Raw genomic sequence first — 27,330 nt, 5'->3', positions numbered from 1 at the left:
TTTCATTGGTAATTACATAGTGATGGAGTTGAGTGTTTTTTGTGGAATAGAAATTATTCTGTATAGTGGGACATTGCAGACGTCCTCTGTTCTCTAAAATGAATAAATACACTAAACACTGTTGTTTTCTCTGTCCTTCTCGATAGGAGTGATAATGGTGTTCTCTATCTAAAATCAATGACCCTATAGAGGTAGGAACAATCATCTTGATTTTCCAGTTTTCTGATAGAAATGGAACAGGTTACTGCCATGTTAATCTGGAAGAGACAGAGAGTCTTTGTTTTTTAACATACCCTCAGGTTTCTTATGTAACGCTTCCTGGCTGACTGAGAGGGTCATTCTAGTTGATATCAGACCTGAGCTAAGGAAGTAAATATACGGCATTCCTCCATTGATCCCAGGAAAGACTACTGTGCCATCTGGCTATGTATCACAATAGCAAACAGATGGTTTCTACAATTCCATCCAACTTCGCCCCCTTCAAGCCTCTCGATATCTTTTAGTGTCCACTCACACAACAATACACAGCTGTGGAGACGGGGACGAACAGGATTAATGTGTAGCAGAAACAAGAAAGTGTGATTGTTGTGGTTTGTAGATAGAAGGTGTGGTGTAGTGGATTACTCACCAGATTGTGGGTGGCAGTAATTAGTAAGGTTGTTGCACTGGCAGGGTTGGCACCCCGTGCTGCTGAAACGGAAGAAGCCTGGGTGGCACTCGTCACACTTGGGCCCGTACACTCCCGTCTTACACACACACATTCCTGAGCTGAAAGGACAGGAGCGCACAGTCAGCACACGGTCACATACTTTGACTCTTTTCTATTTGATTATCCAGCCTTTAGGTTCTGTAACAGCTCAACTGTACTGCTGTAATGGTGGAACTGCTCTATTTGGTTAGAGACTCTTCTGATGGCAGGATTGTACTAGCCATGACATCCTGTGGTTTCACGCATGACATCCTACAGGTTTCCCCTGAGTGGTTTCTTCCATGAATCCATCTGCTACCCATAACTCCCATCACAATCCCTTCCCTGGTTAACCAGATCCTTCACTCTGTCCGTGGTGAACAGAAGACAGCTACTCCAGTCGGATTCAATAACCTGGGATAGCATAGCCCCCCATCCTCCACAGTTCTATGCTGTCTAGGCCTTTTATATATAATTCTACTAACATGTTTGGCATGTTCTGGGGGCAAGGGCAGCACGGTAGAGTCTGGACCACAAACTGGAGCACTCCAGGGACATCTGGTACAAGGCTGTAGACAGTAGCTGCCTGGATCACACAGCCTACAAGCCAGGTATGATTATACTCAGCCTAGCAGAGTCCCTTTCTGCCAGGTTCTCATCACAAGCTAGGTTGCCATCCAATTGGCGACAGTTTAATGCGAAAATCTAAAATCTGCATAAAGAAAATATACACATTTTACCACCAGTGGTGTTTACACCAAACAGACTTGTTGCAGATAAAAATCAGTGTATGACAGTGCAGACAAAATTTAAGTTTTTCGCTTAAATTTAAATGTACCGAATACAAAAATCTAAAGTTCAATGTGTATCAGGTACCAAGGTAAGACCCAAGTGCAAAATGTGTGAAGCAACAATGTTTATTGTTACAACAGGGGCAGGCAAATGACAGGTCAAGGCAGGCAGGGGTCAATAATCCAGAGTAGAGGGACCAAGGTACAAGATGGCAGGCTGGCTCAGGGTCAGGTCAGGCAGAGGTCGGTCATCTAGAGGTGGAGCAAAGGTACAGGACGGTAGGAAGGCTCAGGGACAGGACAGGCAAGGGTCAAAACCCAGGAGGATGAGAAAAACAGAAACTGGAAAAACACAGGCATAAATACACAGGGGATAATGTGGAATATGGGTAACATCTTGGTGGAGACAATCACAAAGACAGGTGAAACAGATCAGGGCTTGATCAACCGATAGTTGTCACAAAAACAAAAAAAGACTGGTCTTGGTATTTTATGAGGATCCCCATTAGTTGCTGTGAAAGCAGCAGCTACTCTTCCTGGGGTCCACACAGAACATGAAATAATACAGAACATTAGTAGACAAGAAGAGCTCAAGGACAGAACTATAAACATTTAAAAAAGGCATACACAGCCTACATATCAGTACATACACACACACACACACACACACACACACACACACACACACACACACACACACACACACAATCTAGGTGAAATAGGGGAGAGGCGTTGTGCTATGAGGTGTTGCTTTATCTATTTTTTAAAACCAGGTTTGCTGTTCCTTTGAGCAATATGAGATGGAAGGGAGTTCCATGCAATAATGGCTCTATATAATACTGTACGCTTTCTTGAATTTGTTCTGTATTTGGGGACTGTGTTTTAAAGTACGTGGGCTTTAGCCAAAAGCTTGCAGACACAGTGCGGGTAGGCTGTGCGGATAGGCTAGTCTACATTATGAGATTATTATGGATAAGAGCAAGAATAGTTTTATTTGTCAAACAGCAGTCAAGCATTGATCAACATGTCACCAGAATAAGACCCTCAATATTTATTGGAACTTTTATTTATTAGATCCCACCATGTCAAACAAAAAAATATCGGTCGGCATTTATAAAATTGTATGAAACTTCCTTTTTCCATCACAGTTGACGTGATTTTTTTTTAATATGGTATGACTTTACTTGCATATAACTGTGGATGGATGGAAACGTGGTTATAGACTATTAGAGAGTGACCTTGGAGTGGATGGGTCAGGGTATCTGTGAGACCCTCTTCAGGAATTCAGCCCGTCTCAAGGGCCCTCAGCAAGACACAAAAGGACAAACCCTCTCCTACACAGCCCCATCTCCTGCTGGGTAGAAAGAGGGGTCGCTATGACTAAAGAGAAGATCTGTCTCGAGCAATAACTAATTCACACCCAGTTGCCTCTGGTCATCGTGGACTGACATGCAATTTATAACTAACCCTGAATTGGCAAGGCAAGTCATTCATGACAAAGAATTCACTGTGGTTTAGATTACGGTCCAATCCCTTTTGGAAGGAGATAAAAGAGAAAAATGACTACACATTCAAAAAAACAAATGATTAACACTATTTATTCTGCTATGTCAATCTAAATCTCTAAGATAATAAAATGGCAGGCTAAAACTAAACAATTAATTAGTGTGCTGCTGATGATGATGCCTATACTAGCTGTGTATGATTGCTGACAGCTGGAACCTAGCTATCTCAGGAGAGGGTGCTTTCTGTTTGATTATCCAGTTTTGCTCTTGCCCAATTTAATCTAATTAAACTTGAGCTCTTTAGCACCCCTTCGATCTTTGAACATCACTTATTTCATTCGCTAATGCCAACACACTCTACTGCATTTCACCTGCACATTCCACATACTGCTGCGTGGTCAGCCTGCCAAACATACGAGCTGATGCTGTAACGGCTTTCTTCAGGTGAAAGAGAGTCGGACCAAAATGCGGTGTGGCTATTGAGATTCATGTTTAATAAAAAACAACTAAACAAGAAACGTAACACGAAAACCGAAACAGCCTATACTGGTGCAAAGTAACACATAGACAGAAACAAGGACAATCATCCACGACACACTCAAAGAATATGGCTGCCTAAATATGGTTCCCAATCAGAGACAACAATAAACACCTGCCTCTGATTGAGAACCACTTCAGACAGCCATAGACTAAGCTAGAAAACCCCACTAAGCTACAATCCCAATACCTGTGAAAAACCCCAAGACAAAAACACACCACATACCAAAACCCATGTCACACCCTGGCCTGACCAAATAAATAAAGAAAACACAAAATACTAAGACCAGGGCGTGACAGATGCTCCTATTGAATCATACATTAGATGGACTGGAGGAAAAGAAAGGGGGTTGTTCATTCACAGAAAATACATTTTAAAACATTTAAAAATGTATCAGAAAAAAAAACTGAAGGCTGCACATCTATAGGCTACGTACAAACACGCTCTCTGATTCCAATCATCATGTGTGCTGATGCCAGAGTCTCAAAGGAAGAACACACAGCGATGAGTCATGCCTGATCACTCCCTTTCATCAAAAACAATCAACAAAATAGATCTGTGGACAACAAGCAAATCGCAATCCAGCTCCCAAGAAGTGACAGAGCAGTTGCCTCAATGCCTTCACATGAGTGCGTGGGCCTTATTCAAACGAGGCTTTGTTAAAACACTGCTCTTCATGAAATTTTGAAGTTGATGATAATGCTTAGTGGGGCGTGTGTAAAATAAATAAATATATATACATATTTTAAAGACAAAAAACACACGTGTACAATCATATGACTCCATGGGAGTGGAGGCGGAGAGGAGAATGCTACCATAGCAGTAGACTGGGACAGTGAGCAATAGGGACGTGACACAGTAGGGAAGTGACAGCTATTTTCTGTTAAAGTGTTGCAGAATTAACAGCACTTCTAATACCGTAGGGCTATTCCTGATGCTTCCATCTTGATGAGCAAAACTTTTGTGGAAAGTACTACACTGCGTACAGACCTTGCTTCCATTCAGCCACAAGAGCATTAGTGAGGTAAGGCACTGATGTTGGGTGATTAGGCCAGGCTCGCAGTCAGCATTCCAATTCATCCCAAAGGTGTTTGATGGGGTTGAGGTCAGGGCTCTGTGCAGGCCAGTCAAGTTATTGTCATGCTGAAACGGGAAAGGGACAAGTTGTTGCCACAAAGTTTGAAGCACAGAATCCTCCAGAATGTCATTGTATGCTGTAGTGTTAAGATTTCCAAAGGCGCCTAGCCCGAACCATAAAAAACAGCCCCAGACAATTATTCCTCCTCCACCAAACATTACAGTTGGCACTGTGCATTCGGGCAGGTAGCGTTCGCCTGGCATCCGCCAAACCCAGATTTGGCCGTCAGACTGCCAGATGATGAAGCAAGATTCATCACCTCAGAGAACCCGTTTCCACTGCTCCAGAGTCCAATGGCGGTGAGCTTTACACCACTTCAGCCAACACTTGGCATTGCGCATGGTGATCTTAGGCTTGTGTGCGGCTGCTCGACCATGGAAACCCATTTCATGAAGCTCCCGAAGAACAGTTATTGTGCTGATTTTGCTTCCAGAGGCAGTTTGGAACTCAGCAGTGAGTGTTGCAACCGAGGACAGACGATTTTTAAGTGCTATGCGCTTCAGCACTCTGCGGTCCCGTTCTGTGCGCTTGTGTGGCCTACCACTTCACGGCTGAGACGTTGTTTCTCCTAGACGTTTCCACTTCACAATAACAGAACTTACAGTTGACCAGGGCAGCTCTAGCAGGGCAGAAATTTGACGAACTGACTTGTTGGAAAGTTGGCATCCTATAACGGTGCCATGTTGGAAGTCACTGAGCTCTTCAGTAAGGCCATTCTACTGCCAATGTTTGTCTATGGAGATTTCATGGCAATGTGCTCGATTTTATATACCTGTCAGCAACAGGTAACAGGCTGATTGGTCAGCTATTTGAGCCAGTGAAAGGGGGCTTGACTATTCTTGGGTAGCAGAATGACTTTAGCTTCCCTCCAGGCCTGAGGGCACACAGTTTCTTGTAGGCTTAGATTGAAGACATGGCAAATAGGGGTGGCAATATCGTCCGCTATTATCCTCAGTCATTTTCCATCCAAGTTGTCAGACGCTGATTCAAGCAGACAATAGCAGATAATCAACACAACTGTAGGGTCATTGGAACAGTCTTCACTGGCAGAACGAACGAGACATCATAATATTCTGGACATTCTTCCGAACAGTATTTTACGCACGGGCTGTTTTTGTATCGGGTGCTATAGGCCTATCACAACAGCTGTCACTTGACTGTCATTCAGAAAAATATTTCCTCAGCTGATGATGGTCGACAATATCACTAGGCCTAACTAAACAGCTGGATACAAAATGAGCACCCAACAAATATGTATATTAGCCTACACAAAGCCTATTGAAGAACCACACAAGTTAGGTGACTTTTGGTTAGACGATTTCAATGTTGCAATTGCATACATCATTTTGGGTTTGTGTGCCCATTAAAACAGTTTTCATGGTGTAGCCTCAAATAGTGGTGCTGCCGTTAATAGCACTATCTAGTCTGGACACTTTCCTATGTGCAGTGCAGGTCATTCATAATTCCCTCTCCTTTTCATATAGTGTGCTGCTGACAAACTTTTTAGAAAGTGTATTTATTTATTTAACCAGGCAAGTCAGTTAAAAACAAATTCTTATTTCCAATGATGGCCTACCTCCGGACGACACTGGGCCAATTGTGCACCGCTCTATGGGACTCCCAATCACAGTTGGATGTGATACAGCCTGGATTTGAACCAGGGACTGTAGTGACACCTCTTACACTGAGATGCAGTGCCTTAGACCGCTGCACCACTCAGGAGCCCCAAACAGCTGTGCAGAATCTCTAATAATTAGCCTATCCTAAAAAACTCAATGTTCTGAAAAGTATTATTTATTACTCTTATTTAATATTGATAATTGAATTATATCAAGCAAATTGAAAGAAAATTAATTATTACAAGGTTGAAATAGACTTTTTTGATATGAGGATGTTTATTGATTAATGAATGTATTATTAGACTTATAGATTACATTTTTCAAGTTATTCGCCCAACCTTGTTTTATTTTTTGTCTAAAAGGAAGGCAACGATTGCAGCGCATTTTTATTTATTCATTTTATACAATATTCTGCTCATATGAACAAATGTATATACAATATTCTGCTCATATGAACAAATGTATATACAATATTCTGCCCATATGAACAAATGTATATACAATATTCTCCCCATATGAACAAATGTATATACAATATTCTCCCCATATGAACAAATGTATATACAATATTCTGCCCATATGAACAAATGTATATACAATATTCTGCCCATATGAACAAATGTATATACAATATTCTGCCCATATGAACACATTTATTTTAGGACATGAGTGAACCCATATATCGAGAGCCTTCAGACAGGTTTAAACGAGTTTCCCCATAGTGCCATGGAGCCACCAGCGCAAACACATATTGTTCCCCAGCCAATTGTGCACACACAGGCAGACAAAAGATTCACAGACAAAGGAGTTGACTTCTGCTGCAGCCTTCGCTATAAAATATAACGCGTTGTGGCGCTGCTTCGATTCCTGACAGCCCTCTATTTGGTAAAAATCACATAGGAAATATGGAGGCAGGTTCCCAGCGTCAATGTCAGTGATTCAGTCTCTCTGATGTAAGAGGCTTTTATTTTCTCGCCAAAGAGAGCAGATGGTGAAAAATCTGAGTTTTATATGTTTGACAGGACGTAATCAGTGTTATACTACAGCACTGATCTCATCCTTGGTGGCCCAATTCTCCCTGACTGATATCACCCCCAAACCAACCTGCGATGACACACAGCCTAGAAGCCACCATCTGTGATGACATCTATTGAGTCACAATGAAACTCTTTCATATTGAATCTAATATATAGATGATGATAAGACAAATATTTTATTTGTAGTTGGGAAAGGCATTCTGTGAGTAGTTATGACTCGAGGAAATAAAAACCACAGGATCCATTCAAAAAGACATTTAGGGCAAAACAGACCTTAGATTAGAAAAGTTGGTATGGGGAGCAAGGCTGGGGCCTCTATGGAAATGCCTCCTACGACCAGGATATGGTTGAAAAGCTAGTCACACTCACAATGACCACCTACCTAGCTTGTCAATGAGCAGTTTTACTCCAGGCCCAGGTTACAGCTCATGGTCCCATAGACCTTGGCTGTGTTTTCTCCAGTGAGAGCGTGGCTAGGGGGAAAGGGGAAGGAGTGGTTTCACTGGGATGCAGGCTGTGCTGTGGTAGGGTAGCCCAGCCGCTAAGTTCCGCGTTACAGCCGCATACTAACTAGGTCAGTATTACATGGCAACCAGGCTTAGCTTAACCCCGTTCTGCTGCTGCCGTGGCGATGCCTCCAATACATTGCTCGTGTATGCCTGGGGAATCACAATAGACTGAGCACATATCTGTGATACAGCAGCACTGACTGCATCCTCTTTAGCCACAGGGTGTATATGACCATGCGGGGTGGGAGCAGGGTCATCAGTCAGGACAAACACACACCGTTTTATACCACGCAGGTTTTAGATTCAGGGCTCACTCTGTCAGATCTTCAGAGAGAGAATGTTCAACAACAAGGGTCAAGAGTTGTGATCCATTCCGCAGAGCCCCTGGCTCAGGATCACACACTGGGCCAGTTATGTAACTGAGCTTAGAGTAAAGCCAGACAGAATGTGCTGGCAGTCATGGCCACTGCACTGCACTCCAGTCATTAGAGCAACAAAGCATCCCCACTGGGTCCAATACACTAATACATCCCGGGATGCGGCCTGCCACTTGCTAATGTGAGTGTGGGGTCATCTGCAGTGCCCTGTCACTAGGCTTCTTACTACACAGCACTCTCGCCTTCTTTCTTCCTCCCTGTCAAATAAAGCACACAGCTGGGCCGGTCGAGCATATACCAGATGAGCCCTGTCAGGTTTGGATACCATGCACCTACCTACAACCTGCACTCCAGAGCGAATTGCATGCACCACTAGATCAAGAGGCTAGCTTGTCACATTGGAGGAAAGAATAACAGTTCATTTCAGGTCTGAGCAAAGGACATCACTGCGTGAACTGATGCATCACTTTGGTGCCAACCACCTCAGCTCCCCCTCTGTGCTCTGCTAAGCTGGTTCATAATGACACGACCCAATCACAGGGAAGGGAGGATATTGAGAGTGAGCTCCCCGGGTTTCCATTGATTGCCCCAGTAATTCTAACTTGTTCAATCAAACCTACAGGAAAAGGGAGATATTTGCTCTGATCCTTGAAAACAGAGAGCTTTTTCCACAGAATATCCCAAAATAAATTCAAGCACCTGAAACACATTTACACCAAGGCGTGTTTTTGTATTCTTTCAAAAGGGCTCACAATCTCTCAATTCCTTCCTGACAAGAAATATGCAAACAAAATGTTATTGTAATTTGCTTAATCCACTGTATGAGAGCGTGAGACTAAAGGAATAGGCAGAAACAGCTGCACCCAAATCAATATTTAATTACAGACTGTTCCCATTCCATAGAGGACGAGGGTGAAGAATAAAAGTGCAACTTTGAAAACAGTGCCTCTAAGAATTCACCCAAATAAACTATTGATATTTATGGAAAAAGGAATTAAAAAGGAAAAGGAATTAATCTGAGCATTATTGTTTTTGGTAGTATATTGATTTAACTGTGGAGCTAAATAATGGTAGTGTGATTACAGAGCTGTACCATTTCATATCAGAATACAATCATTAACTAAGTTGCTAAGATACAGTATTATGAAGCCCCCTATAATATCATCTGGGGCTCAATACTACTGTCTCTTAGCAACAGCTAGGTTTTTCACAGGCTTGAGATTAGTCTAATTTTTAGATTAAAATTCAGTGCTTAGTCACATGTACAGGGTTGCAGGTGTGATTGCAGGGTACAGTGAAAACATGCAGGACTAGGTGAAATAAAATTATGAAAATGGTAATAAAAACACATTTATCAGACATCCTACTGTCCTTGTACAGTTTATCTGTTCATCAAGCCCCCAGCCTATACACACGGAGACAGAAAGTGCAGTCGGCACTGTTTCCAATGCTACACTCCTAATTATTTAGTACTAATTTAGGGCAAGTGGATCACCTGTTTAGAGCCCCTGTAACACCCTGATCTGTTTCACCTGTCTTTGTGCTTGTTTCCACCCCCCATTTTTTACTTAATTAGGCAAGTCAGTTAAGAACAAATTCTTATTTACAATGATGGCCTGAGATGCAGTGCCTTAGACCGTTGCACCACTCGGATGTCTCCCATCTTCCCCCATTATCCCCTGTGTATTTATACCTCATATTTTGCTTGTCTATTGCTAGTTTGTCCTGGTCAAGTCCTACCAGCATGTTCCTGAGTTTCCTGTGCTCTAGTTTTTGTTTTTCCTAGTCTTCCCAGTTTTGACCTTTCTGCCTGCCCTGACCCTGATCTTGCCTGCCGTTCTATACCTGCCTGACTCTGATTTGGATTACAACTCTTTGCCTGCCTCTTGTACTATAATAAACTCTTGAGACTTGTACTATCCGCCTCCTGTATCTGCATCTGGGTCTTAGCCAGAGCCGTGATAGCCCCACCTGTTTAGCAAGACATTTTGGCATTAAAACATGTCACATATCAGTTTGCAAACAATGTAAAAAATATATATATATCTGCATTCAAACATGGTATCTTTTTTGCTTTCTCAAGTAAGGCAGCTCCAAAATGCAGGTGTTTCAGCCTAGCTTAGTGCTTTCTGTGGTGGTGGTGGTGGGGCAGCCAGTGGAAAATATGGAATGTAGAGGTTGGTAATGTTCTCTAGTTGTGCCGTGATTGGCTCAGTGTTCTGTCATTCATGGGGACACTACGTCACTGCAAAATCTATGGGGAGAGCTCAAAAATTCAAGCCCCTTGGGTGCTGCCATAGAGTTACCTTGGAAGTGCCCAAACAAAAAGGCACTATGTCATTGGCCACAGATAAATTTATGTCAAATCACGTCATATCTACCGGACTGCTTTGACTGGAATGATCATGTCAACCACATACTTTCAAAATGTTAGCTAGCATGCTAGACAAGCAGTCATCATCATGAATGACCAAGAAGATAATGGCACTGGAGGGGATGGCTTACGTTTTACAGACTCCTAGCCAATTGTGCTATTTTGTTAGTTTTTTCGCATTGTTGTAACTTTTTTGTACATAATGTTGCTGCTACCGTCTCTTAAGGCCCAAAATAGCTTCTGGATATCAGAACAGCGATTACTCACCTCGAACTGGACAAAGATTTTTTATTTAATAATTCCGATGCGAAGGATGTACTGCTTCTCTGAGACCAGGCCCAAATCCCTGTCATTCGCGTGATGAAAATATGGAAACACAGGGGGCGGAGATCAGGGTGTCTTAACTTCTTATGGCTGGGGGGCCGTATTGAGTAGCTTGGACGAATAAGGTGCCCAGAGTAAACTGCCTGCTACTCAGGCCCAGAAGCTAAGATATGCATATTATTAGTAGATTTGGATAGAAACCACTCTGAAGTTTCTAAAACTGTTTGAATGATGTCTGTGAATATAACAGAACTCATATGGCAGGCAAAAACCTGAGAATAAAATCCAACCAGAAAGTGAGAAATCTGAAGTTTGTAGGTTTTCAAGTCTTTGCCTATCCAATATACAGTGTAAAATTTGGTCCGATTGCACTTCCTAAGGCTTTCACTAGATGTCAACAGTCTTAGAATCCTGTTCAGGCTTGTTCAGGCCTTCAGGCTTCTACTGTGAAGGGGGAGTGAATAAGAGCTGTTTGACTAAGAGGTCTGGCAGAATGCCATGAGCTACGTCAGGCTCGCGCCCGTGAGAGTGAGCTGTGTTCCTTTTAATTTCTAAAGACAAAGGAATTGTCCGGTTGAAACATTATTGAAGATTTGTTAAAAACATCCTAAAGATTGATTCTATACATCGTTTGACATGTTTCTACGAACTGTAATATAACTTTTTTGACTTTGTCTGGACTAAGTGCCTGCGCCTCTTGAAGTTGGATTTGTGAACTAAACGCGCAAACAAAAAGGTGGTATTTGGATATAAATGATGGACTTTATCGAACAAATCACACATGTATTGTGGAACTGGGATTCCTGGGAGTGCATTCCGATGAAGATCAGCAAAGGTAAGTGAATATTTATAATGCTATTTCTGACTTCTGTTGACTCCACAACATGGCGGGTATCTGTATGGCTTGTTTTGGTGCCTGAGCGCTGTACTCAGATTATTGCATGGTGTGCTTTTTCCGTAAAGCTTTTTTGAAATCTGACACAGCGGGTGCATTATGGAGAAGTATATCTTTAATTCCACGTAAAACACTTGTAATTTCATCAACATTTATGATGAGAATTTCTGTAAATTGATGTGGCTCTCTGCAAAATCACTGGATGTTTTGGAAGCAAAACATTACTGAACATAATGCGCCAATGTAAACTGAGATTTTTGGATATAAATATGAACTTTATATATGAATATGAAATATATAACTTTTTGTGACTCCTCTCTTTGGCTGGAAAAATGGCTGTGTTTTTCTGTGACTTGGTGCTGACCTAACATAATCGCATGGTATGCTTTCGTCGGAAAGCCTTTTTGAAATTGGACACTGTGGTGGGATTAACAACAAGTTTATCATCTTTAAAATGGTGTATAATACTTGTATGTTTGAGGAATTTTAATTATGAGATTTCTGTTGTTTGAGTTTGGCACCCTGCACTTTCACTGGCTGTTGTCAAATCGATCCTGTTTAACGGGATTTCAGCCGTAAGAGAATTTGTCGACGAGTGGGTAACTCACCTCTACCATCCGTTCTATTGGCCAACGTGCAATCACTGGAAAATAAACTGGATGATTCTACTTTCGAGACTATCCTACCAACAGGACATTGAAAACTGTAATATCTTACAGTATGTTTCATCAAGTCGTGGCTGAACAACGACACGGATAATATAAAGCTGGCTGGGGTTTCCGTGCATCGGCAGGACAGAATAACTACATCTGGTAAGACGAGGGGTGGGGGTGTGTGTCTATTTGTCAATAACCGCTGGTGCACAATGTCTAATATTAAATTAGTCTCGAGGTTATGCTCACCTGGAGGTAGAGTACCTCATGATAAGCTGAATGCTGGCACTAAGACTGCACTCAATGAGCTGTGTAAGGTCAAAAGCAAACAAGAAAATTTTACTAGCACAGACTGGAATATGTTCCGGGATTCATCCAATGACATTGAGGAGTATACAACCTCAGTCACCGGCGTCATCAATAAGTGCATCGACGACATCATCCCCACAGTGACCGTGCGTACATATTCCAACCAGAAGCCATGGATTACAGGCAACATCCACACCCAGTTAAAGGCTAGAGCTGCCACTTTCAAGGAGTGGGACACTAATCCGGATTCTTATAGGAAATCCCGCTATGCCCTCAGACGTACCATCAAACAGGCAAAGCATCAATACAGGACTAAAATGTAATCCTACTAAAGGGCTTGCAAACAATTACGGACTACAAACGGGAAACCTAGGCCCGAGCTAACCAGTGACGTGAGCCTACCAGACAAGCTAAATATCTTTTATGCTTGCTTTGAGTCAAACAATATTGAAGCATGCATGAGAGCACCAGCTTTTCCGGACGACCGTGTGATCACGTCTCTCCGTAGCCGATGTGAGCAAGACCATTAAACAGGTCAACATTCACAAGGCCGCGGGGCCAGGCGGATTACCAGGACGTGTACTCAAAGCATGCGCGGACCAACTAGCAAGTGTCTTCACTGACATTTTCAACCTCTCCCTGACCGAGTCTGTAATACCTGGGGTTGCACATTTTGGTGAATATTCAGAGGTGGAAACTTTCCGTGGGAATTAACAAGAATACATGGGAATTAACTGAAATATATGCAATATTAATTTTTTGCATTGGTTATATTTATCATATCATATGGAGACAGAAACATAATGGCAAATGATTAAACATTGCAATAGAAATCAAAAAATCGATTTCGTTACGAATTGAACTTTAATTAAATGAGTTGACCCTTTACACGGGATGATTTCACTGAACAACAAAAGGGAATATTGAATAATCCCCAATGATTACATCTGTAAAATGATAGTCTAGAAGCTAAAGCTTTGGTTGTCTTCCTCTCAGGCTTCCATGTCTTCTCCCCTGGACCTCCTCAATGTCCACTTCTTGAACATCAGACTCTGAGGCCGAATTTTCACTGTCAGTTTCCGAGGATGGCTCGTTGTCAGGCTCAAAAAGCCTCAAATTTGCCCGGATGGCCAACAATTTTTCAACCCTTGCATTGGTCAGCCTGTTGTGTGCTTTGGTGTGTGTTCCCAAACAAGTACCAGTTGTGCTCTGAGATGGCTGATGTTGGTATGATTTGGAGGATGGAGGCAACAGGGGAAAGAGCCTCAGATCCACAAAGTCCCTTCCACCTAGTGGCTGATGAGATATGTTTGCATGACTGCCATATTGCATCTCCATCCCAAAGCCCTTGCTTGGAAGTGTACTTTGCCAGACTGCCAAGAACCTGGCCCTCATCCAGGCCAAGGTGGCGATACACGGTAGTGATGACACCATAGGCCTTGTTGATCTCTGCACCAGACAGGATGCTCTTGCCAGCATATACGTCCAACATGTACGCTGCGGCGTGGATGGGCTTCAGGCAGAAGTCTTCACGCTTTTTGATGTATTTCAAAACTGCAGTTTCATCTGCTTGGAGCAACAGTGAAGTGGGCAGGGCAGTATGGATTACTTCTCTTACATCTGCAAGCAGAGTCTGAACATCAGACAGGATGGCATTGTCTCACTCAATCCATGCAATGGCAATGCTATAGGTTTCAGGAGTTTTAGGCTGCTTACCACTCTCTCCAAAAATACATCATCCCAGAGGATCCTCTTTGATGGGGTTGTCCAAATCGGCAGACTGTGATATCGCCATTTCTTGGAGAGACTCCTTCCCCTCCAGGAGACTGTCAAACATGCTGACAACACCATCCCAACGGGTGTTGCTGGGCAGCTTCAATGTGGTGCTCTTATTCTTTTCACTTTGCTTGGTGAGGTAGATTGCTGCTGTAACTTGATGACCCTTCACATACCTAACCATTTACTTGGCTCTCTTGTAGAGTGTATCCATTGTTTTCAGTGCCATGATGTCCTTGAGGAGCAGATTCAATGCCCACAAACATTTGACCACCCATCAGAGATGATTGCATTACAGTCTGCTTTCTCTATAATTTGCTTGGCCTTCACTTGTACTCTGTTGAACTCTGCATCCAGCAAATTAGTAGATAAAGCATGTCTGGTTGGAGGGGTGTATGCTCAGTCCCCCCCTGTACGCCCTGTTCACCCACGACTGCATGGCCAAGTACTACTCCAACACCATCATTAAGTTTACTGACGACACAACAGTGGTAGGCTTGATCACGATGAGGCAGCCTATAGGAAGGAGGTCAGAGACATAGCAGTCCGGTGTCAGGACAACAACCTCTCCCTCAATGTGAGCAAGACAAAGGAGCTGATCGTGGACTACAGGAAATGGAGGGCCGAACCGGCCCCCATTAACATCGACGGACTGTGATTAACATTGACAAGGCTGTCGTGGAGCTTGTCGAGAGTTTCAAGTTCCTTGGTGTCCAAATCACCAACAAACGATCATGTTCCAAACATACCAAGACAGTCATGAAGAGGGCACGACAACAGCTTTTCCCTCTCAGGAGACTGAAAAGATTTGGCATGGGTCCCCAGGTCCTCAAAACATTCTACAGCTGCACCATCGAGAGCATCCTGACCGGTTGCATCACCACCTGGTATGGTAATTACTTGACATCTGACCACAAGGCGGTACATAGGGTAATGCATATGGACCAGTGCATCACTGGGGCCAAGCTTCCTGCCATCCAGGACCTATATACTAGGCGGTGTCAGAGGAAGACCCCAAAAAATGGTCAAAGACTCCAGTCACTCAAGTCATAGACTGTTCTCTCTCCAACCGCACGACAAGCAGTACCGGAGCGCCAAAAGGCTCCTTAACAGCGTCATCTTCCAAGCCATAAGACTGCTGAACAATTAATCAAATGGCCAGCCGGACTATTTACATTGACACCCACCCCTTTGTATTTACACTGCTGCTACTCACTGTTCATTATCTATGCATAGTCACTTTACCCCTACCTCCATGTACACATTACCTTGACTAACCTGTACCTCCACACATTGACTCGGTACCGGTACTCCATGTATATAGCGTCGTTATTGTTATTTTATTGCACATTTTATAGTTTAGTTTATTTAGTAAATATTTTCTTAACTCTTTCTCGAACTGCATTGTTTTTTAAGGGCTTGTAAGTAAGCATTTCAAAGTAAGGTCTACACCGGTTGTATACGGCGCATGTGACAAATACAATTTGATTTGAATCACGTCGACAATCGACTGGAAAACTGTTTCAATCCTTGTCATATGAAGATAAATTACAGATAACACGTATCGGTACTTATTGGCCATTGGATATAAACATTACACAACAAGTTGGAAATCGCATATTCAACAATGAGTGGTTTGGAAGGAATCAGTGGCTAACTGCAAGCATTGCAAAGCAATCACTAGCCTGCTATTCAGTGGAGTGGGTGTGTGATCCAAAACTGGGTTTAAGGGTCTCTTTTCCAAGCTTAAAAGGATAAACATTCAACACCAAGGGCCAGAAAAGTTTGAATACACCGGCCATGCTGTCAATCGAGCATGACTTACAGTTGAAGTCGGACTGGTGCGCTTCACAAAATAGATGGCATCATGAGGAAAGGAAAATTATGTGGATATATTGAAGCAACATCTCAAGACATCAGTCAGGAAGTTAAAGCTTGGTCGCAAATGGGTCTTCCAAATGGACAATGACCCCAAGCATACTTTCAAAGTTGTGGCAAAATGGCTTAAGGACAACAAAGTCAAGGTATTGGAGTGGCCATCACAAAGCCCTGACCTCAATCCTATAGAACATTTGTGGGCAGAACTGAAAAAGTGTGTGATAGCAAGGAGGCCTACAAACCTGACCCAGTTACACCAGCTCTGTCAGGAGAAACGGGCCAAAATTCACCCACCTTATTGTGGGAAGCTTGTGGAAGGCTACCCAAAACACTTGACCCAAGTTAAACAATTTAAAGGCAATGCTACCAAACACTAATTGAGTGTATGTAAACTTCTGACCCACTGGGAATGTGATGAAATAAGTAAAATCTGAAATAAATCATTCTTTCTACTATTATTCTGACATTTCACATTCTTAAACTAAAGTGGTGATCCTAACTGACCTAAGACAGGGAATTTTTACTCTGATTAAATGTCAGGAATTGTGAAAAACTGAGTTTAAATGTATTTGGCTAAGGTGTATGTAAATTCAGATTCAACTGTATGTCATGTTCAAAACAACAAAACTCAGAACTGGGAAATCTCAGACTTCAGTGAGTTCAAGACAACTGGTAACTCAGAAAAAAACTAGCTCCTACTGGGAAAATACGTTTTGAACGGTCATCCAACTCGGGCCTCTTTCTTGAGCTCCGACCTGAAGATCTGTCAAGGCTTGATCTGTTTCACCTGTCCTTGTGCTCGTCTCCACCCACCTCCCGGTGTCGCTCATCTTCCCAACTTATCCCCTGGGTATTTATACCTGTGTTTTTTGTCTGCCTGGGTCAGTTTGTCTTGTTTGTTCAAGTCAACCAGCGTTTTGTCTCTGCTCCTGCTTTTACCCAGTCTCTCTTTTTCTTGTCCTCCTGGTTTTGACCCTGGCCTATCCTGAGCCTTTGCCCCTACTCTGGATTACTGACCTCTGCCTGACATGACCCTGGGCCTGCTTGCGTCCTGTGCCTTTGCCCCTACTCTGGATTACCAACCTCTGCCTGACATGACCCTGGGCCTGCCGTCCTGTACCTGCCATCCTGTACCTTGGCCCCACTACTCTGGATTATTGACCCCTGCCTGCCTTGACCTTGACTATTCTATAGTTTGTACATCTCAATTGTCAGTAGAAACCACATTTGTTTAAGCAAGTCTATCACATGGAAACAGGAGACACAGGGTTGTGAGACATGGCTTTAATTATAGACACAGGAAAGGTAGGAAGTCTACGGAGGGTATGGGGCATAAGAAGACGAACAGCAGAGGGACTAATGATCTTGGAGCGGGGGGGGGATGGCAGAGAGTTCCAGGGAAATTTCCAAGCCCCCAGGAAGACGTCCCGGGGCAGGCAGAGCTGAGTTCAGGCAATGAGTGTGGCAGAATGGGCATCAGCCCACGGTGGCACCAGTAGACCAGTCAATTGAGAGATTGTGGGAACCTGCAGAGACTCAATTAACAGGAATTGGATCATCTAGCTGTGGTTCCCTGACACTCGTAGGTTGATGGGGGTGGTATAGTGGGTGAACCCGCCTATAGAGCGTCCGTCCAGTGCTCTAACATCCATGGGAATGGAGAGGGGTTGAGTGGGGATGCCCAGCTCGGACGCCAGGATAGCGTCCATAAGACTCATATCGGCCCCTGAGTCGATGAGTATCTGGAGAGACTTGGACTGGTCGCCCCACAGCAGGGTGGCATGGAGAGGGGGGGCGAGTAAGGGGAGAAGCAAAATTATTCTTAAGACCCACCAGAGTAATCATTCCTACCAATAAGCTAGGTCTCTAGAAGGGACAGGTAGACACATAATGACTGGAATTACCGCAATACAGAGAACTCTGGGTGTTAAGTCTGTGTAGGCGTTCGGCTGGAGACATGCCGAGCTCGGGAAGAGGCAAATCGGCTGTCTTCGGAGGCTCTTGGAAGAAGTCGGGGAAGCTCGGATACTCTCAGGGACGTAGATGCAGGGGACTTCCGGAGTTCATCAGATGCAAGGTGGGATCCTTGAGTGAGCGATTTGGACCGCAATCAGACCTCTTCTCCTTCCTACGTTCCCATAGCGACCATCGATCCGGATGGTTAAAGTGATGATTGAGTCGAGATTCGTCGGTAGTTCCTGGGCTGAAAGCTCGTCCTTTACTTCCTCCGATAATCCATGCAGGAACGTGTCGAACTGCGCTTCCGGGTTCCAGGCACCCACTGCTGCTAGCGTGTGAAAATCCACTGCATAGTCTGCCACACTGAGGGAGCCCTGCCGAAGCTGGAGTAATTTCCAGGCAGCCTCTCGCCCGGACACCGGAATCTCAAACTTTTTTCAAATTTGTCACGAATTCCTCCAGACTGAGGCAGACGGCAGATTGTTGCTCCCACACCGATGTGGCCCAGGTCAGTGCCCTCCCGGACATCAGCATAATGATGTACGCTATCCTTGAGCGGTCCGAGGGGAACGGCTACCCGCCGGGTTACTGAGGGGCTGGGAGGTTACCGTCGTGGTAGGCTGCCTAGTAAGCAACCCATGGAATTTCTCCCGCAATGCATCCAATGCTAGGTTGTGATGTTCGGCCATGGCCTGGAAACCTTCCATCAGACTGCGAAGCAACTCCTCGTGCCAATGGTGGCTCCTTGGGAGGAGACGGCGTTGCGGAGCTGGTCCAAGTCTGCTGGGTCAGTCGTATTATCCGGTTTCAGGCAAGACCCGTGTGCAGACTGTGTTAAAGTAACAATGTATATTGCAACAACAGGGGCAGGCAAATGACAGGTCAAGGCAGGCGGGCTCAGAGTCAGGACAGGCAATGGTCAAAACCAGGAGGGCGAGAAAAAGAGAGACTGAGGAAAAACACGAGCTGAGACAACATGGGTTGACTTGACAAACAAGACGAGCTGGCAACAGACAAACAGAGAACACAGGTATAAGTACCCAGGGGATAATGGGGAAGATGGGCGACACCTGGAGGTGGGTGGAGACAAGCACAATGACAGGTGAAACAGATCAGGGTGTGACAAAGTCAGCCATATCAGCTATGGTTTTTTTTAAAAGGCGGTAAATTGTTTTGCTGCCAGACAAGGCTCTGCTGTAGCAGTGGTAAGGATTCATTCCATGGTGCTGAAAAGAAAGCTCTGCTGTTGGGGCAGCTTTTTGTAGGCCCTAACTGTTTGTGTGCACCATTTGTCACCATTATAGTGCAATAATTGTATTGTTTAGTCTTGTGTAGTGGCTTTGCTTGGGGAGTTTGCCCCACCAAGACGTACCTGCTCAAATCGCCACTGATTGAGGACCAAGATGAATCAGAGTACAAGAGCTAGTCAGGAGTACGAACTGGTACAAAACCCATCCTGTTTGGCTGAGGGTTGGCATCAAATCACATTCACATGTTAAGGTTGGGCAATTCCATGGTAATGGAATTACAGTGAGACTCAGTATTTGATTTCAATGGTTTTTGTTTGGTATACATTTTAAAGAGAAAATCAGTCTCAGAGTAATTCCGTTAGCATGGAATTGACCAGATGCTAACGCACATCATGATTTAGAGAACTGCTAAAGAAAAGACTGGCCAGGTTCATGTATGTTTCACCTCCCGCATTCGGCTGTCTGTATATGTGCAGTGTGCACATACTGTATGTGCTAATGAGCATATTGTCAGCCTAATGGGTACAGGTCAAGTCATTATCACTAAGACGAGCTCACAGCTCAGTAGCTTTTGTTTTGACTGATGAGCCCTGTGGCCAAGGATATGTTCCCTGTTTTTTGTTGGTCCCCTGTGGATTTTATTTTGGTAAAGAGCACAGCGGGGACACAGTAAAATATAGCTTCTTACAGACGAGTGAATTAAAAAGTAGCAACTTCCTACCAACATGATCCAGTGGTCTGGGAGCCAAGCAGATTCTTATTGCAATATAGTGGCACTACAAAGAGGAGCTCATCCTTCCTATGCAAGATAACTGAAACAGTACATCTCATACCGTGCTACATCCACAGTGTACCTCATCCTCAACTACTTTCAAATCAAATTTTATTCGTCATATGCGCCAAATACAACCGGTGTAGAACTTACAGTGAAATGTTTACTCACGAGCCCCTAACCAACAGTGCAGATTTAAAAAATATGGATAAGAATAAGAGAAAAGTAACAAGTAATTAAAGAGTAGCAGTAAAAAAAATAATAATAAAAAATAAATCATATATATATATATATAGATATAGGGGGTGCCGGTACAAAATCAATGTGCAGGGGAACCAGTTAGTTGAGGTAGTATGTACATGTAGGTAGGGTTAATTAAAGTGATGGCAACAGAGAGTGTTGAGGGGGGGGGGGGGGGGGGTTGCGTTGCAATACAAATAGTCTGGGTAGCCATTTGACTAGATGTTCAGGAGTCTTATGGCTTGGGGGTAGACGCTGTTTAGAAGCCTCTTGGTGCTCCGGTACCGCTTGCCGTGTGGTAGCAGAGAGAACAGTCTGTGACTAGGATGACTGGAGTCTTTGACCATTTTTAGGGCCTTCCTCTGACACCGCCGGGTATAGAGGTCCTGGATGGCAGGAAGCTTGGCCCCGGTAATGTACTGGGCCGTTCGCACTACCCTCTGTAGTGCCCTGCGTCCAGCTGTAGAACCTTTTGAGGATCTGAGGACCCATGCCAAATCTTTTCATTTGATTGACCCTGTTTTGGTCTTTATGAAGAGAACTGTTGCACTATTAGAGACACTTTACAGATTAGAAGTATGCTCATCCTAGACCCGATCAGTTCATATGTCCTTGAGGAAATGTGAAGAAATCCCAGGCAGGCAGCTCTGATCCAGACATCTGCAATCCTACTACATCCTGGTCCTTCCACAGGTTCCAGGCTGGATCAGGTCAGTATGCTGTGTTCTGGAACCAGTAGGTTATAAATGTAATCCAAGCCCTCGGTTCCTGGCCATGCAATTAAATAGACCTAAGTGAAAACAACACAGACACACTGACAAAGTTCCAATAGCAAATGTGATAGAATGCCAAAGTTAAATATGAGTAGGACTATGACTGTAATACAGAAAGGCTGGATGGTCCATCAGTACACTGAGAAAAATCCCCTAAAACGTGAGGCTGGGGGGTCTGGGAGCCAGCTAATCTGTTTAAATCACAGTGCTTACCAGCTGGGAGAGAGCTGGCCTGGCCTAAGTTAGACTACTGCTACATTAGCTGGGTTAGCACTGTTGGCTCAGACTGTCTGAGCAGGATCATATTATGTGTGGTAGTATTATTGTGTGAGGGCAGGGCTAGCCCCATATGTCCCTGCCCTCAGAATAACCCCCTGGCCTAGTTGACCCTTTACCCACTTCTCACTTGATCTATACTGCAGGGTTCCCCAACTGGCTGCCTGCAAGTTATTTTTTTCCGGCACTATTTATAAAAAAATATAAAAAAATAAAAAAAAAGTTTATATTTTTTTATTGGACCTAAAACACATTAAAAACACCAGCAAATCAGCTCTAAGTGATTTCTAATTATGGAAATCTGTTCCAAAGTATTATTTTCCAAAATTATTCCCATGCATAATAGAGAGATATTGGATCCTATACAAATGTAAACATGGTTTGAAATGGTTATGTTTTAGTCAATATGTTTGGGCTTCTTGTGGTCAATTTGCAGTCTAAAACGTATTTGTAATTATGACCATCTGCTCAAGAAAAAATACATCGTCCTGTGGCTGAACCTAGTTGATGATCCCTGCTGTATTGATTCATTTTTTTGTGGTAAATGAGAGAATGAGGCAAAAGGTGGACATTTTTATCCTACATAGGGTTGCAAAGCTACTGGTAATTTACCAAATTTACTGGAATCTTCTGTAATTTTGGTAAATAACAGTTAATCTATGGTAACTTTGGTATTTTATACGTTTTAAAAGTATTTTTTTTATATCTGTGTCCATATTGTTTCTAGTGGATAGACCATATGGTTCAAGAGAAAATAGCCTTATTGAAAAAAGCATCTAATCAACAACGGAATTATCTTCAATGAACTCTGCAACTCTTCCCACTGTTCACAACTGCCACCAGTTTGGTGCCAAAACATATTGACATAGTAAAATAAATTAAAAAGTGCATTAAAAAAATGTTAAGGATATTTCACGTTGAAACCCTCATTTGGTACTCACTAAGTTGATGGTTTTTACTTAGGATAATGTTTCACAGCTTTGTCATTTGTCATTCTATTTATTATTTTCAAATCTTATTTGAGTGTTTTATATATACTTTACATGTGATAAGGCCACACAGAGGGCCAGATATAATTACAGACACCTGTGATAATTTGAGGTACTCAAAGGCCACTAGATGTCATCTGATAAAATAAAAACTTGAAAGTTACCAAAAGTCTGGTAGTTTACAGGTAAACTTTAAAAGTTTCTAGTAATATACCCTCCCTTTGTAACCCTAATCCTACAATGTGAGTCCTATGTACTGTATATCCTTACATTCATGTATAAAACAGTAACATACATGTTGAATGTTCTGAATGTTTGTCATAGACTTACTTTGGCACAATAAAATATAAAGCTACAGGTTGTTGACCTGCTGTATATTAAATAAATATATATATATAAACAGTTGAAGTCGGAAGTTTACATACACTTAGGTTGGAGTCATTAAAACTAATTTTTCAACCACTCCACAAATGTCTTGTTAACAAACTATAGTTTTGGCAAGTCGGTTAGGACATCTACTTTGTGCATGACAAGTCATTTTTCCAACAATTGTTTACAGACCGATTATTTCACTTAGAATTCATTGGATCACAATTCCAGTGGGTCAGAAGTGTACATACACTAAATTGACTGTGCCTTTAAACAGTTTGGAAAATTCCAGAAAATTATGTCATGGCTTTAGAAGCTTCTGATGGGCAAATTGACATAATTTGAGTCAATTGGAGGTGTACATGTGGATGTATTTCGAGGCCTACCTAACTCAGTGCCTCTTTGCTTGACATCATGGGAAAATCAAAAGAAATCAGCCAAGAACTCAGAAAAAAACTTGCAGACCTCCAAGTCTGGTTCATCCTTGGGAGCAATTTCCACATGGGGACAAAGATCGTACTTTTTGGAGAAATGTCCTCTGGTCTGATAAAACAAAAATAGAACTGTTTGGCCATAATGACCATCGTTATGTTTGGAGGGAAAAGGGGGAGGCTTGCAAGCCAAAGAACACCATCCCAAACGTGAAGAATGGGGGTGGAAGCATCATGTTGTGGGGGTGCTGTGCTGCAGTAGGGATTGGTGCACTTCACAAAATAGATGGCATCATGAGGAGAAATTCTGTGGATATATTGAAGCAACATCTCAAGACATCACTCAGGAAGTTAAAGCTTGGTCGCAAATGGGTCTTCCAAATGGACAATGACCCCAAGCATACTTTCAAAGTTGTGGCTAAAGGACAACAAAGTTAAGGTATTGGAGTAATCCTAACTGACCTAAGACAGGGAATTCTTACTCTGATTAAATGTCAGGAATTATGAACTTCCGACTTCAACTGTATTTGACCCTCTTTCTCCCCAATTTCATGATATGCAACTGCAACTGCAATCCAATTACAATCTTGTCTCAACGCTGCAACTCCCCAACGGGCTTGGGAGAGGCGTTGAGTCATGCGTCCTCCGAAACATGACACGCCAATCCGTACTTAACACCCGCTCGCTTAACCTGGAAGCCAGCAGCACCAATGTTTTGGAGGAAACCCCGTTCAACTGACAAACGAAGTCAGTCTGCAGACGCACGGCCAGCCACAAGCAGTCGCCAGAGCATGATGAGCCAAGTAAAGCCCCCCTGCCAAACCCTCCCTTAACCCGGGTGACACTAGGCCAATTGTGCGCCCCCTTATGGGACTCCCGGTCACAGCCAATTGTGACACAGCCTGAGATCAAACCCGGGTCTATAGTGATGCCTTAGACCACTGCGCCATTCGGGAGGCCCAACCTGCTGTATATTCTGACAGCTGATCCACTACCACTAGGCATTAGAAACACACGAATTTCAAGGATGTTTACTCAGATTTCTGACCAGCCACATCTCTTTCAACGGTTTAAAGTTAAAAATATGACAGCTATTTTTACCATGTTCCTAAGCTACACATGCTGCCTCTCTACCAAGTCACACTCTTTCCCACAAACTGTAAGGCTGCATCTGGGGCAGTGTGTTGTTTAGTTCAAGATATGAGAACCAACCGAGGTATGGTAGCCCCACTGTCTCTTCCTACAAAGGCCAGGGGTATGGTGGCCTGGCTGGCCAGGCTGCTGAACAAGACCAGGTGGATAATGACTCCACATGATGGATCCGGTATATCATAAACACTAGCTATTTGCAGCAGTTCGAACTCTACAACTTCCTGTGTGACAAGATAAATGTACATTTCAGAACATTATCTTTATGCACAACAGCGTCTGCTAAATCAATTCAAACAGATTTGACTTCTAAACTACATCTTCCTGAATTTTTGCCAAAGATGCAGTATATATGGACTCAAAAATGTAAATTAATTCTGGCTTGGTAGCTAGTAGCTATAAATATCCTTTCAAATAGCTCTTTGTTGACTGTTGCTGGGTGCTATCGTCCTCCATCAGCACCGGCCTGTATCCTACCTGCCCAAAGCGCTCTCCTGGCCCCTTACACTTGGTCTGAATTTATCCTGCTAGGTGACCTAAACTGGGACACGCTTAAACCACATGACCAAGTCCTAAAGCAATGGGACTCCCCAACTCTTCCTCAGATTATTACCAATCCCACAAGGTATGACTTCAAACACCCGGAAAAGGCTATTCTCCTCTATGTTATCCTCACAAATAATCCTGATCAGTCTGGTGTTTTCTGTAATGACCTTAGTGATCACTGTTTTACAGCCTGTGTTCGTAATGGGTGCTCAGTGAAACGACCTGTCCTGATTTGTCATAGACGCTTGATAAAAAAACTTTAATTAACAAGTCTTCCTTCATGAAGTCGCCTCTGTAAAATGGTATAAAATCAGCTTGAGCCCCCAGTCAGACACTTGGACCTTCTTTTTTGATATTGTTAACAAACATGCCCCCATAAAGAACATGAGAATTAAAAACAGGTTCAGCCCCTGGGTTGACCGTGATCTTGCAGAGTTTCTTCATCTCAAGAATTCCATTTGGAGAAAGGCTTGGCACAACCATACTCAGGATGACTGGCTCTCGTTCAGGCAAATGAGAAATAAGCGCACTCAGGCTATCCGGAAGGCCAAAGTTAGTTACTTTAAGGAGCAGTTCTCTCTCTGTGGGTCTAACCCCAAGAAGTTCTGGAAAACAGTTAAAGACCTGGAGAATAAACCCTCCTCCTCACAGCTGCCCATGTCCCTTAATGTTGATGATGTGGTTGTTACTGACAAGAAGCACATGGCTGAGCTCTTTAAAAATCACCACTTCATTAAGTCAGGATTAATATTTGACTCAGCCATGCCTCCTTGCCCGTCCAACATTTCCTCATCTCCCACCCCTTCTAATGTGACTATCTCCGATGCTTCTCCCTCTTTTCCCCCTGCCATGTTTCTCCCTGCAGGCAGTCACTGAGTCTGAGGTGCTAAAGGAGCTCCTTAAACTTGACCCCAAAAAAACATCTGGGTCAGATGGTTTAGAACCTTTCTTTTTTAAGGTTGCTGCCCCTATCTCCAAGCTTTTTAACATGTCCATCCTCTCTGGAGAGGTTCCCATTGCTTGGACGCCAGTCACAGTTCATCCAATATTTAAGGGGGGAGATTAAGCTGATCCTAACTGTTATAGGCCTATTTCTATTTTGCCCTGTTTATCAAAAGTGATGGAAAAACTTGTCAATAATCAACAAACTGGCTTTCTAGATGTCTATACTATTCTCTCGGGTATGCAATCTGGTTTCTGATTAGATTATGGATGCGTCACTGCAACCTTTAAGGTCCTCAATGATGTCAATGTTGCCCTTGATTCTAAGCAATATTGTGCTGCTTTTTTGATACGGCAGACCATTCCATTCTTGTGGGCCGGCTATGGAGTATTGGTGTCTATGAGAGTTCTTTGGCCTGATTCGCTAACTACCTCTCTCATCAAGTGCAGGGTATAAAGTCAGAAAATCTGCTGTCTCAGCCACTGCCCGTCACCAAGGAATTACCCCAAGGCTCGATCCTAGGCTCCACGCTCTTCTTAATTTACATCAAAAACATAGTGCAGGTAGTAGGAAGCTCTCTCATCCATTTATATGCAGATGATACAGTCTTATACTCAGCTGGCCCCTCCCTAGATTTTGTGTTAAATGCTCTACAACAAAGATGTCTTAGTGTCCAATAAGCTTTCTCTGCCCTTAACCTTGTTCTGAACACCTCCAAAACAAAGGTCATGTGGTTTGGTAAGAAGAATGCCCCTCTTTCCACAGGTGTGATTACTACCTCTGCGAGTTTAGAGCTTGAGGTCGTTACCTCATACAAGTACTTGGGAGTACGGCGAGACGGTGCGCTGTCCTTCTCTCAGCACATATCAAAGCTGCAGGCTTAAGTAACATCTAGACTTGGTTTCTTCTATCGTAAATCGCTCTTCTTTCACCCCAGCTGCCAAACTAACCCTAATTCAGATGACTGTCCTACCCATGCTAGATTACGGAGACATAATTTATAGATCGGCAGGTAAGGGTGCTTTCGAGCGGCTAGATGTTCTTCACCATTCGACGATTAGATTTGCCACCAATGCTCCTTATAGGACACATCACTGCACTCTATAGTCCTCTAAACTGGTCATCTCGATATACCTGTCGCAAGACCCACTGGTTGATGCTTATTTATAAAACTCTTTAAGCCTCACTCCCCCCTATCTGAGATATCTACTGCAGCCCTCAT

At 43.3% G+C, this 27,330-nt stretch overlaps 1 protein-coding gene across 3 annotated transcripts in view; it reads right to left on the bottom strand.

Annotated features, from left to right (window-relative positions):
• Positions 1-27,330, bottom strand: part of LOC135539621 (multiple epidermal growth factor-like domains protein 9) — a 44,235-nt gene that overhangs the window by 11,219 nt on the left and 5,686 nt on the right. For all 3 annotated transcript variants that reach the window (XM_064965615.1, XM_064965623.1, XM_064965631.1), the window contains exon 3: positions 629-768. In XM_064965615.1, the coding sequence (XP_064821687.1) occupies positions 629-768 (140 nt within the window). The remainder of the gene's footprint in view (positions 1-628; positions 769-27,330) is intronic.

This window comes from Oncorhynchus masou, chromosome 1 (assembly GCF_036934945.1).
Source record: "Oncorhynchus masou masou isolate Uvic2021 chromosome 1, UVic_Omas_1.1, whole genome shotgun sequence".
NCBI lineage: Eukaryota > Metazoa > Chordata > Actinopteri > Salmoniformes > Salmonidae > Oncorhynchus > Oncorhynchus masou.
This window is presented reverse-complemented; position numbering and strand designations above follow the sequence as displayed.